At 35.9% G+C, this 13,655-nt stretch overlaps 1 protein-coding gene across 5 annotated transcripts in view; it reads right to left on the reverse strand.

The window, feature by feature from the left end:
* Positions 1 to 13,655, reverse strand: part of FSTL5 (follistatin like 5) — a 631,388-nt gene that overhangs the window by 151,040 nt on the left and 466,693 nt on the right. For all 5 annotated transcript variants that reach the window (XM_074337776.1, XM_074337777.1, XM_074337780.1 and 2 more), the window contains one exon: positions 11,008 to 11,128. In XM_074337776.1, the coding sequence (XP_074193877.1) occupies positions 11,008 to 11,128 (121 nt within the window). The remainder of the gene's footprint in view (positions 1 to 11,007; positions 11,129 to 13,655) is intronic.

Below are 13,655 nucleotides of genomic sequence, written 5' to 3' on the forward strand. Positions count from 1 at the left end.
ATAAAATAGAGTTCTAAAAATTATGTAGCCCAAGAAGACAGAATACAAGGAAATAATGAATAAAGAACTAATGCAAAACAAACAAACAAGCAAAAAACAACCAAAAAACCTAATGCGACCATTTGAAAACAATTACCATGACTGTACACTTAAATCCAGTGAGAATTAGCCCCGTAGCCCAGTATACATATTGAATTTGTCCTGAAGCCATAAACTTTTGAAGGACCTCTCTCACTGAAAGGGAACCAAATAGGAAATTAGGGAAGAAAGTGATTCTTCAGGCTTTACTTGTACTTAAAACTTTTGGACTTTCTTTACACTTTATGTTGCAAGAGAAGAATAATTTAATTTTGGATATTAATTATTTTGGACTAATTTATTTGCAACTTTAATCTTTGAAGTTTTATTTCTTTCCGGGAATTTAATAATCAGATTATATGTGAAATTTTAAACATCTCTATGCTCTTGCTTTTGCGTACTTGTAGTATCTTTATGTCATGATTTAATCTAATTGCAGGAGCTCTGAAAAGCTCTACTGAACAGTGTAAATGGACATAATTTAGCATGGGAAATAATAGAGAGAAATAATTTTTAGGCCTTGGAGTTAAGGAATTAATGTACTGTTCTATCATATTTCAAAGCCTTCTAGAAGTGAACATATAGTGTCCACCAGTGTTCTCAGGGGGAGCTACAAAAGGGCAGAAGGAGTAATTAAGGTAAAGACTTGTCTAAGTAGGAGTGTCTGCAAGAGCTCTGAGAAAAGAACTTTGGTTCAGATAGTTGATTTGGGAAGTGATCCTAGGAAGCACAAGTTGGAGAGTAGGAAAAGTAAGATAGAGGAAAGAAAAAGAGCAAGGAAAGAAAATAAAAGAAAAAGAAAAAGTAAAAGAAAAAGAAAAACCGGCAAGGTGCATTCATGAGATTCATGAGCATGTCATCACTATGAGCAAAAAAAACTCAATTTCAGTGTGGATGCTTTGAAGAATTATGTACAACGCAGCTCAGAATCTTCCCACAGAATAAGTGGGAAATCGTGCTTCTCACCCATTGACCTGTGTCCCTCATTGGTTAAGGACGATCCCTGGGTGCATTAAATCCCTGGCACATCTGGTCTACCTTGAGTGCAGCTGTTAAGCTTCCTGTGTTAAATAAAGTTCTTAAGAGTGACAGAGATACTAGTTCCTGCAATAACAAACTGTAGAAACACCTCTACTAGAGCTGAAGTGCCCAGTGTGGAGTTTGGAGCAAGATATCACGATTGTCTGCTGAAGGACCTTATGAGAGGGCGGGCTGATTTGATACACGTCTGATCTCACACCACCCAAAGAAATAACTGAGATCACTATAAGCTTGGTTCCAAGTCAAAATTAAGAGAATAAAACTAGAGACGATGAGGAAGGAACATATAGTCCTACTTCTCATGTTTCTAGGGAATGCAATTGCTAGGGTAGTAGTTCTCAAACTTCATTGTCAAAATTATCACGAGGGTTCGTTAAAACACAGATTGTTCTACTTCATGCCCAGGGCCTCTGATTCAGTAGGTGCGGTGATCACTGCCCGGAGAATTTGCATTTAACACAAGTTGCTGATGTTGGTTGCCCAAGAATGCCAATTAGAAATTTACTGAGCCAGAGTAACCCTCAAGGCTTCTCTCTCTCTCTCATCCTAATAACTCATTGTGCGGGGAGGAGAGAGAAGGAGAAACTAGGACTCTCACTTCCTGCTTTCGGGATGTTACTGTTTGCAGGAAGGTTTTATTCCCATTGGCACTTTGGCTATGCAAAAAGTTTAGCAGGGAAGGCTGCCTGTGAGTGGGTAAGGAAGTTCAAGTCTATGATGCAAATGAAGAAGCCCATCGTTGTCCTAGACTTAAGCCACTTTCTAACTTTGAAGGAGAGAAATAGGAGCGTTCTATACAGACATCCTATAAAACAAGCAATTTTGTGTAGAAATTTCTGACATGACAAAGAAAAAAAAAATCCACTTGATATTATGTGTGGGATCTTAAACAATACCATGAACGAAGAGAGAAATAGCAGGGTCTATTGTGAATATGGACAAGCTTTCCGCCCAGAGGGTACTGTAAACACTGAATAACTTTTAAAATTTCAAACATTCTGCATCATAAACTGAAGATCTAAAGACAATTTACTTTATGTAAAAAGAAAAAGAAAAGCATGAAATGAATTCCACTGGTAGAGTCAAGCTTCTTTGATTTATACATAATGTTTTTTCTGACAAGGACACAAAAGCACTCCTATATTTCAATAATTTAATTTTGCGTTGTTTGAAAAGAAACAGAGCTATTGATAGACTTTTATTTGACTTGCATCCTGGGATATTTAAATAGACTTTGCACTTCAAAAATACTCTTTTACAAATTCCATTAACTTGTGGTATTTTCAGACCTTTTATGGTAATCAATGATATATTTTATTTTTATTACTAATTGACAAATTGTTAAGATAAATATGTTAAATCCTCTATGAAAATACAATTTTCTAGAGGTCTTTTTAACCTTTTCTGAAAAGTGGATGGGGAATGGAAAATGAGTTAAACTAGTTTTAGAGATTTATTGGGTTCATAACTGTGTTATTTGGCTATCTAATTTGCATTTTCTTGCATTTTCATTGTATTTTTCCACTGTCAAAGCTCATTCCTAACTATTCTCTTGTGATTGAATTATGACAATATTCTGAGTGATCCCAAGTTTACTATACTTATTTATACACAAAACATATGTTTAAAGTTCTTATGCCAAATATAAAACACCATAAAACCAAAAGAAAGAGAAACAACAACAAAAGGGAGAAATGGCTTGTTTAGCAAATCACTTATAGGGCTGCTATTTTATAGCTAATTCTACCATTTCAAAATATTTTATTGTAAAGTGTTATATTAAAGAAAAAAAACAAAGGCCCAAAATGGCATCACTCATGCTAAAAGTCTGTGATATTAAACCTAGATTTAATACCATTTTGATCTAATACCAAAATGATCTAATTGCATTTTCAAACCTCTCCCAGAAATGTGGTCTTAACCAGTCAGTCCGAAAGTTTTTGGTCAAGCACCAGTAAGGTACTCTGTCATGTGGGCCGTCACCATCACCCATAGAAAAAAAGAGGCGATCTGCAGAATACAAATTCTTCCTGTTTTCTTCCTCGAAAGAAAAGATGTTCTGGCCCAAAAATAATCCTGTCTTTACTTTTCTTAATAGCTCTCTTGCCCGCCCCCCTTCTTTCTATAAAAAATAAAATAAAATAAAGTTCCATTTCAATTTCATAAAACTCAGAGCCCCCTCTAGCTACTAGATGGGGTGCTGCCTGATTCATGAATTGCTTAATAAAGCCAATTAGATCTCCAAATTTACTGGGCTGAATTTTGTCATTTAACAGTCATTATTCTATTACTGTTTTGTAAAACATTTTGACTCTCTAGACACTTGTGATAAAAATGGCTAGTTACAAAATGTATCACCCCTCCCCATTCCTTCTGTCTTTGTAATTAATTAAACCCCTAATCATTGTGGATTAAGGTCAAAGAAATATACTTTGTAATCTCTGCATTTAGAGAGGGCCAATGGGTGTTATTTATTGTAAGTGCTTCCACTAAAGTTCTTTTAAAAGCACTGCCTCAGGTGCCAGGTGCTATTTTTCTTTCCTCTCTCTTCCTTTTTCTTTGTGGAAATATGAACACGATGATCAGAATTTCCACCACCATTTGGAAAAGAAGGGATGGCATCATGAATGAAAACCGGGTGCTAATCATAGTATGGGAAGCATAGGAGAACAATGACATCACAGAGTGACATCATGCAGGGTGTCATGCGGGGTCTCAGCTCCCGTTTCCCACATAAGACCGTGGTGAGGCCAAAAAGGAACACCCATGGAGCCATAGATAGGGGAGTCATACCACTATAGTCTCGCTGGCGGCTGGGTTGGAGACACAGGAAACAGGAGCCACACGATCCGCAACCTGCTGTCTACTTCTCTGCCAACCAACCTCCCTTGCTAGCTGCAATTTCCATGCTAATTGAAATCCACCATTCTAACTGCAATCCGCCCTTGCCAGCCACCATCTTCTTGCTAGCCCCCCATTTGCTGCTAGCATAGCCATGGCAGTTATATTAGTGGCCAATAGCTCGCTGGTTACAGCTGATGGCCAACTAGCCACAGCTGATGACCATCCAATCACAGTTGATGGCCATTTACTTCCCAAGCCAGCACCTTTCCACGTGAGGCCAAGAGCCTGGAAACTGCACTCCTGGCTCTGTCCCCACAGTGACCATCCTGAACCACCTTATCTAGGCTTCTTCCATGCAAAATAAAAACACACCGGTATCTTTTTAAAGCCCGTTGTTTTGGGTCTCTGTTATAGCAGCCAAAAGTAATCTCTTACTGATACAAATGCATTTTGTACATATTTTTAGCTTCTTCAAATAGGTGTAAATATTAAAGATGTTTCTTGAAGTGCACTTATTGTCTCCCTTTGATAAAAATGTAGTAGAACAAGTTTTTGATCAAATTGGTTGAATTTGAATTTGTTATTTTGTACTTCATTTCTCCTTTTCAGTTAAAGCCAGGACTGGCAAGTTAGATTTAGAAGAACAGCTGGGTTGCCTTAACAGCTATCAAACCTTAATGCTCCATACGTTCTTTTATACAGACTTCACATAATTAAAAATATTTCTTATAAACAGAATTATCAGATGCCTTAAGAAAATGCTTTGAGTGAAGGTATTTTGTTTGTTTGTTTGTTTGTTTTCTTTTCTCTGTAGTAAGCCATCATATTATTATTTGACCAACTTGGAAAACCCAGTCAATTTTTCACTTCATTTTACATTTCTCATCATCTCACTTCTTTTCTTACCTACCGCATTCCTTACCTTGCCATTTATTCTATGGTCCCTTATTATAATCATTCTCTTGCAAACTTGCTTAACTTCCTCATGCCTATTTGTCTCCCATTTACTCACCTGAAAAATGCTGATTAAAACCAAATCTCTTCTTGCTCTGATTGCAAATTCACAGCCAACCACACCTGAAGAACAAATATGTATCTTCTCAAGGACACCCAAAAATCCATCCAATATGCATACTGCCATGTCCATCACCCCCTGCCCTGAAAGATCATTTACTTTATAGCTCTTCCTCTCCTCAAACCACGAGTGTTCTCACAGACTCCTCATTTTCGACATCGTGTTTCCCCGAAAATAAGACCTAGCCAGACAATAAGCTCTAATGCATCTTTTGGAGCAAAAAGTAATATAAGACCCGGTTTTATTTTACTATAAGACTGGGTATAATATAATATAATATAATATAATATAATATAATATAATATAATATAATATAATAATACCTAGTCTTATTTTACTATCAGACACAGTTTTCTACAATATGAGACTGGGTCTTGTATTAATTTTGCTCCAAAAGACACATTAGAACTGATTGCCCGGCTAGGTCTCATTTTCGGGGAAACAGGGTAGTTGGTATTCTTCACTGCACTGAAAAAACAACAAAAATCCAAGCAATACAAAGAGGATTTCCTCATGTTCTCATGCTGAACACCTGTTTCTAAAGAGTCTGTCTTGCTCCCTGTTTCAACAGATTAACTATTCATCTTCCAAAGACAAATCAATGTAACTATATTAGATCAGACTTTGAAAGACTCGACTACTGCATCCCCGCCTTTTTCTGTTAAAGAAGCTGCTTTACATCTCTATTGGATTATTCACCACAGCATAAAAAAATGGTCACATCTGTAATTTTATAAAATTCCCTCCCTTGACCCCAGCTACCACAGTTATTTCTCTGTTCACTTTCAACCTATGTTCAGCAATGATAATATCATTGTTCCTCTTACCAAATCCCATCCCTCATGAAAACATTTATAGCAAGGATTCTGAAGTAGATTAAATGTAGTAGGAGGTAATAGAAAGAGACTGGTTTTACTCTTAAGTTCAGAGACCTTTGTTTCTAGCAAAGGGAAAACATTAGAGTTCATCCAAGGCAATCACTGCTAATACAGTTGCCTCTCCTCATCGACAGTTTTATTTACCACAGTTTCAGTTAGCTGTGGTCAAACAAGGTCCAAAAAGATTAAAAGAAGATGCCCAGGAATAAACAACTCATCAGTTTTACATTGCACAAGGTTCTGAGTAGGTGTGAGGAAATCTCTCCCAGTCCCACTACACCTGTCTGTCACATGAGTCATCTCTTTGACCAGAGTCTCAACCATGTATATACTCCCTGCTCCTTTGTCACTTAGTAACCATCTAGGTTCTCAGATATACTCTCACGCTATCACAGTGCTTATATTCAAGTAACCCTCATTTTACTTAATAATGGCCCCAAAGCACTATAGTAGTGATGGTGGCAATTTGATATGCCAAAGAGATGCTGTACAGTGTTTCCTTTAAGTGAAAAGGTGAAAGGCCTTGACTTAATAAGGAAAGAAAGAAAATAACAAAGAAAAAAACACACAAAAAAACAAAACTATGCTGAGGTTGCTAAGATCTACAGTAAGAACAAATCTATCCGTGAAATTGTAAAGAATGGAAAGAAATTTTGCTAGTTTGGTTGTCACACTTCAAACTGCAAAAATTACAGCCACAATGCATGATAAGTGCTTAGTTAAGATGGAAAAGGCATTAAATATGTGGGTAGAAAACATAAACAGAAAGCATGTTCCAATTAATGGCAACGTGTTGTGCCAGAAAGCCTTGAGCCTTTAGAAGATTTCAGCATGGGATCCCGTCAACTATTAGGCAGAAGGTAGGCATGAGCGACTGGAGGGGTGGGCAGTAATGTAATGAGCACTTTGCAGTGCCCAGGTCCACTCCCAGGGACCACCTAGGTCCAAACCCCAAGGACTAATTTTTTAGTTAGAACATCCTGAAAAAAAAAAGGAAGTAAAATCTATCTAGAATTATCTGGTTTTTGATGCCTGTACAGAATGTTAAAGCTTACCCTTGGTTTAACCTCAGCCTCATTATAATATAGTTACAGTAAATTAGCATTGTGGTTTCAATCTCCCCCACACCCCATGGGTTTTTCTGTGTGCACTATGGATAAGGGCATGCATAGAAAGGAATGGGTTATACAGCCTACACATCACATATCAATCAAATGACCCAAGTCTGTACATCACATGCAGAGCTGGCTCAATGCCAACAATACAAAATTAAAACCCCAAACCCTTTGCGGCCATTGCCTCTCTTGACTTGGCTTGTTCTTCCCTTAGAATGTATCTTAATAAGCTTTCTTTATACCTTCATGTTTGCTGTTTGCTGATCTGTAATTCTTTACTGCATTGGCAAAAGGACCAAGCAATTACTCCGGTAACAACACGAGTGAACACATCCACATTACTTCTATTACAGTATATTGTTATAATTATTCTATTTTACTACTGGTTATTGTTGTTAATCTGTTACTGTGTCTTGTTTATAAATTAAACTTTACCATAGGTATGTATGTATAGGAAAAAACATAACATACATAGGGTTCAGTTATATCCTCGGTTTCGGGTAACCCCTGGGAGGAGTCTTGGAAGGTATTTCCTACAAATGGGGTGGGGGGGAAGATTGTATTAAATTCCTCTTAATTAATTAATACTGTTAAGACTGATAGTGGCAGAGAGTGGGCTCTGTTTTTGAGAGTTGATTATTCCTTTATTCCCACATTCCACTTCAGAAAAACCTGAAATCAGAAAGTAAACAATTCATCTACAGGAAGGGATGAAACGAGGAAGCTGAGTTTCCCTAACGTGGCTCAGGGCACATCTTGCAACATGAAAGTCTGCAGTTTGGCTCAAAGTTTTCTTCCTGCGCTTCCCAGCTGGAAGCATGGCAAATGAGTGAGTTATGTAAGAAACCTGCATCAGATGTGAATGAGGAGCAGAAACTCCTGAAGAACCATTGTAAAGAGCCATTTACAATGGGTCTCACCCTGTACTAAGTATCACAATTTAACGGGAAGTTGCTAAAATGCAGATTTCAAATCAAATTTCTACATAGTCGTGGTGAATCCCAGGGTTCTACATTTTTGATAATTTTTTCATGTGATTCTGGTGCAGGTAGAACATGAGCCATGTACTGCTTTAAAAACGACCAAGTACTCTAACATGATTGGTAATTAGACAGAAAGAACCAGGACTGGGAGTTAGGATAAGAGAGAAAAGACAGAACCAGGGGGGTGGGGACTACAGAGCATTGATCTTGTCAAATAGGCCGTTAGTCTATAAACAATTACAACAAAGAAGGAGGTGAGGACCAGACTTGCAACAATAACCATTTCCCCATGGATACAGCACCTTGATAGGGGACCTCCCCATATAGAACTGTCCTGTACTGCAAGATTGTGTATCCTCAGGCACAATTGCTATATCTGAAAGTCTAGCTGCAAACATCTGAGACCAATGGGGACAGGATACATCAGCTCCCTCACATCTTGCCTGCTTTCTTCACTGGTTTCCTTAAAAATTGGTTTCCAAGTTGTGATATTGTGATTAATAATAAGAAATATATATTTGGTCTTCATCCCCATTTCAGAGCTACCACAATCCTGGAATTTCCTAAATGTTGAGAGTGATGAAAGTATATTTTGTTATGGTAATGAAGTGATTTTGGATCTCGCCCAAGGTTGGTAGCCAGTTGTCATGAGAATCAACTATGTGATTAGAGGTTTGAAATCCCTGTTCAGGGGGCAAGAGGAGTTGGAGAATGAATTTCATTTTCAATAGCCAATGACTTAGTCAATTATGACTGTAATAAAGCCCCCATAAAAACCCAGGAGGACAGCTTCCTCGTCCTTTCTTTTTTTTCCAGAAAGCATCCACATTAAAGAACCAGAATGTTTTGACATGCCACCTTGCCAGGCCCCAGACCTCACCTTTTGTATCTCTTCATCTGACTATTGATTCATATTTTTTAATACTTTAATATTCTTTGCAATAAATAGGTAATCTAGTAACATATTTCTCTGAGTTCCATTAGCCATTCTAGATAATTAACTGATCCCAAGGAGGGGTATGAGAACCTCTGATTTACAGCCAGTTGGTCAGATAACAACCTGGATTTGGAAATTGGCATTCTGATTTGGAGGGGGTCAAGGGTCATTGGAATCTCTAGGGGTTTGATCAGAAGCACAGACGACAATCTGGGCTTGCCGCTGGTATCTGAATTGTATAGTCTTGTAGGACTAAACCCTTTATCTGTGGAATCTGATTCTCTCTCTGGGTAGCGAGTGTCATAACTGAGTTGAATTCTTGGACACCCTGCTGGTATCCAAAGTTTTTGTTGGTGTGTGGGGGGAACCCCCCTCCACATACATGGTAATTAGGTCCAGGCACCCAATATATAAGCCTTCACCCATGTCTAGTTGCCAACTGACTTTGCTCTAAAAATAAGGCCTCGATCAGCTTCCGTTGAGTGACGACAATTGAGTTGAGTGTCGAACTGTGAACTCCCCAATCTTTTCAACCTTTTTGGCAACATTTTCTTAATTGATTTCCAGGACATATTTCCCATCACAGGGTGCTCATTCTGTGTCTTCCTTTCTCCACTTGCTAACCTCAGCTCCAAAGTTTGGACTTCACATCCATCTATACTCATTACTAAAATGACCTCATCCTGCTCAGATTTATGGCTTTAAATACAGTCTCTACACTTTGATATTATCTTAATATACAACTTTGGCCTGTCACTCCCCTTTGATCTCCAGACTTTTATACTAACTTGCATATTTGACTTCCATCTGGATAAGAGTGTTGAAGTTAATTAGTCAAAAAAAAAAGTATGAAACAAAAACAAATTATATTAATCTCATTCAATCTCCAAATGTGCTTCTTCTCCATGGCAGTTAATGTTATGCCCATATATCCAAATGCTTCCTTCAAATTACTTGGGTTATTTTTTTTTCTTTTTAATTCCCTTTCTTTCATACTCACATGCCATTCCTCAGTATATCATGAAATCTACTTTTAAAATATATTCCAATCTGAGCACTTCTTTATATTTTCACCATTCAATTATATTTTAAGCCACCATTTTCTCTTCCCAAACTACTAAAATAGTCTTTTAACATATCTCAGTGCTTCTAATCATTATAAAACAAATCAGAATGTGCCACTTTATACATGAAATACTGTGATGGCTTCCCATTACACATAGAATGGGAATCTAAGTATTTAGGTCCACGTGGTTCCATGTAATATGACCCCAAAACACGTCTCCAAGTTTATATCCACCGCTCTCCTTTTAATTCATACTAACTAACCACACCAGCCATCTTGCTCTTCCTATTGAAAGTCAAGTTTCTGCTCCTTTTTGTAAATCACACAGTAAATTTATATATATATATATATATATATATATATATATATATATATATATATATGTCAGTATGAAAGTGAATCAGTGTGTATTAATCTTACCTGTAATCCTACATAGTGACTTCAACTAAATAACTAAAATTTGAATTAAATCAGAGACAAAATGAAGCTCTGATTGTAAGAATTATATTAGCCTACTTGACCAATGTCCATAGCCATTAAATTAACCAGTAAGACTATACAATTTGCTGTACATAAATAACATTTTTATATCACTAATAAGATCAACTAACTAGGTGATCTGACTAAAGTATTAAAATACTTAATTCTTTCAGTTTCTAAAATGTGTATGGTTGCCTATTTGTTGATAGTCTTCTCAAGCTGAAAAAGTAATTTGAATTTCCTAATGTTTAATTTTCCAATGAGAATGAGTTACTTCGTAATGTTTCATGATCAGAACAGTGGTGCAAGTTTACAATATTTATTCACTCAAATACTTTTTTAAATTGAAATAGGTTTTACATTAACAGTGTCTGTCATAAATAAATAAATGAATAAATAAATATATAAATACATAAATAAATAATGAAGACTTGCCTTCCCAATCAACTATGACATTCTTTGAATATCTGGTGAAGCAAAAAATAATTTTAGCAACACCACATTTCTTACCGTTCACTTGGAAGATGTGAGTCTGATAGACTTTTTCATAGCCATCTGCATAGCAGGTGTAATTGCCCATGTGAGTTGTGGTAACCTTAGTAATATACAAGGACCCATCATCTCCAAAGTCCTATAGAAAAAAAAGTAACATTTAAAAAGTGAGTGTTTGTATTTAATATATTTTTAAACAATTAACTTTTTTTAAAGTGTATTTAAAGGAAAATAAATAAAGTAAAATATTGTTTTAAACTATCAAAATGCTCATTATTAGTCCTATAAAGCTGGAAAACCTGTCATTACCATTTTTTCAAGGTATGATTTGTTTAAAAAGTGTAATGTTGCTCATAAACATAGTTTTTTAGTATTTATTTGAAATATGTGAGTTTATATGTAAAGTCAATTTCCACATTTTTTTCTAATTCAGTTTACATCTTTAATTAATAAAGCTACACCATGAATTTTTCTTATTTGTAGACACAACAAACAGAACTTAACTACATTCTTCCCATTTATAATTGTCCATTAATTTTTATATCCTTTAAGTATGTATTTACCCAGAAAAATTGATTAAATCAGTGTGGTCTCAGAGATAAAAATTTATAGATGTATTGATAGAATAGGATTTTTTTTTAATCTAGAAGCAATCAATACATTAGACAAAAAGGTTACCATAACATTTCAAAGCTTGGGGACAAATACATAACCATTGTGGAAAAGAAAAGAAAAATCTCCCACTGTTGTCAAAATCAAATTTTAGAAGCACCTTTGGAAAATAAAGACAAGAAGACATTGCCTTTTTTCTATAAAGGCAATGAATACACTGGCAAAAATTGTCAAAGTCAACTTTTTCCGAACTCTGGAAATAGGCAAAGGCTCACCTCAATCTACAGAGCACCAACTACAGTAATCATTCCACAAAATAAGTAAATCAAACCATCATGTAGGTATTTCAATTATTTCTCTTTAAAACTGGGTGGATGGTGGGGTGGTGGCTGAATATCTGTGAAACAGTGGGATTTGTGGCATTCATCTCTCCACAGCTGTGTGGAAGCCTTGACCCACCAGCTTTGTCACTTGGCTAGCTGTGAATGCCATGATCCCAGCAGACACCTGAGAGGGAAGAACAGGTATGGAGCTCTTCCAAGGCCTCATCCCCAGAGAACTCTCACTATTTGACCTACTTAGCAGTTTCCTGAAAACTTCAATTTTTGAGACTTTTTTTATTTTAGAAAGATTTAGAGCTCAGCCTGTGTAAATAGTCCTACCCCTAAGTCCTTTACTGAAAAGTAAAAAACGAAACAGAACAAAATGTCAATTGTTTAACATAATAGCTTCTTATGATAGATACTAGTTGTGGATAACAATAGGCACGACAAACATTTAAAAGGAAAAATGTGCATGGGATGTGCATAGTGTGATTTGAAAATATCTGTATATTCCTGGGAATCTATAAGGCCACAGAAATGTGCAGGACTGTGCATGACCGGAAAGATGTATGTTCTTTACATTTTAGGACTAGGGAGAGAATCGTTAATCTCTCATACCTGGCTGACCTTTGAGGCCATGCATTGGCAGTGAGTGAAGGATAAAGTAGACTTGTAACTGTTTGTAGGAGCATTCAATGCATGACAATAAACATAAATAGAACATCTCAGCAAAGTTTGAAAAACTTATTGATCCAAAGCATTTAATTAAATCTCTATCCAATCATTAAATCACCAAGATAACTGAGCAAAGGCTTCAGTGACCACACACAGCTGACTGAAGAAAAATAGATAAATTATAATTCTTCATCAAAATTAGAAACTTTTGCAGCCCAAAATACACTATCAAGAAAATGAAAACATACTCCACAGAATGGGATAAAATGTTTACAAATCATTTGTCTCATAAGGTTCTTGAATGCAGAATTTAAAAAATCCTATACAATTGAACAACAAAAAGACAAATAATCCAATTAAAACAATGGGTAAAGGATTTGAATACATATCTCTCACAAAAGATTTACAATGAACATAAGTACATAAAAAGATATTCAGCATCCTTAGTCTTTAGGGAAATGCAAATAAAAATCACTATAAGATACCACTTTATATTTTCTAGACTTGCTAAAATAAAAATGATGGACAGTATAACTGTATGAATGGCAAAACTGGAACTTTTAAATGTTGTTGGTGGGAATATTAAATGGTGTACTACTATGGATAATGGTTTGGCAGTTCCTGAAAAAGTTAAATGTGATATGACCCCAAAATAGATCTCCAAGTTTATATCCATCACTATAAATATGGTTAGCTTAGGGTTAAAATAATTCTGCGATCAGGGGTTGAGAGAAAGGGTCATCATAGTCTAACAATTTAATTCCTGGACCCAAAAGAATAAAAAATATAATTCCACACTCTAATTATGTACAGATGTTCATAATAGCATTACTTATAATAACCAAAAAGTGAAAACAACTAAATAACTATCAATTGATGAATGGATAAACACAAAATGGTATAGAATACAATAGAATATTATTTGGCAATAAAAGGGAATAAAGTACTGACATATAGTACAACATGAATTAATCTTGAAAATATGTTAAACAAAAGAAGTCAGACACACACAAAAAAAACCCAGAAATCATATGAGTCTCTTTATATGACATGTCC

This window comes from Rhinolophus sinicus, linkage group LG07 (assembly GCF_036562045.2).
Source record: "Rhinolophus sinicus isolate RSC01 linkage group LG07, ASM3656204v1, whole genome shotgun sequence".
NCBI lineage: Eukaryota > Metazoa > Chordata > Mammalia > Chiroptera > Rhinolophidae > Rhinolophus > Rhinolophus sinicus.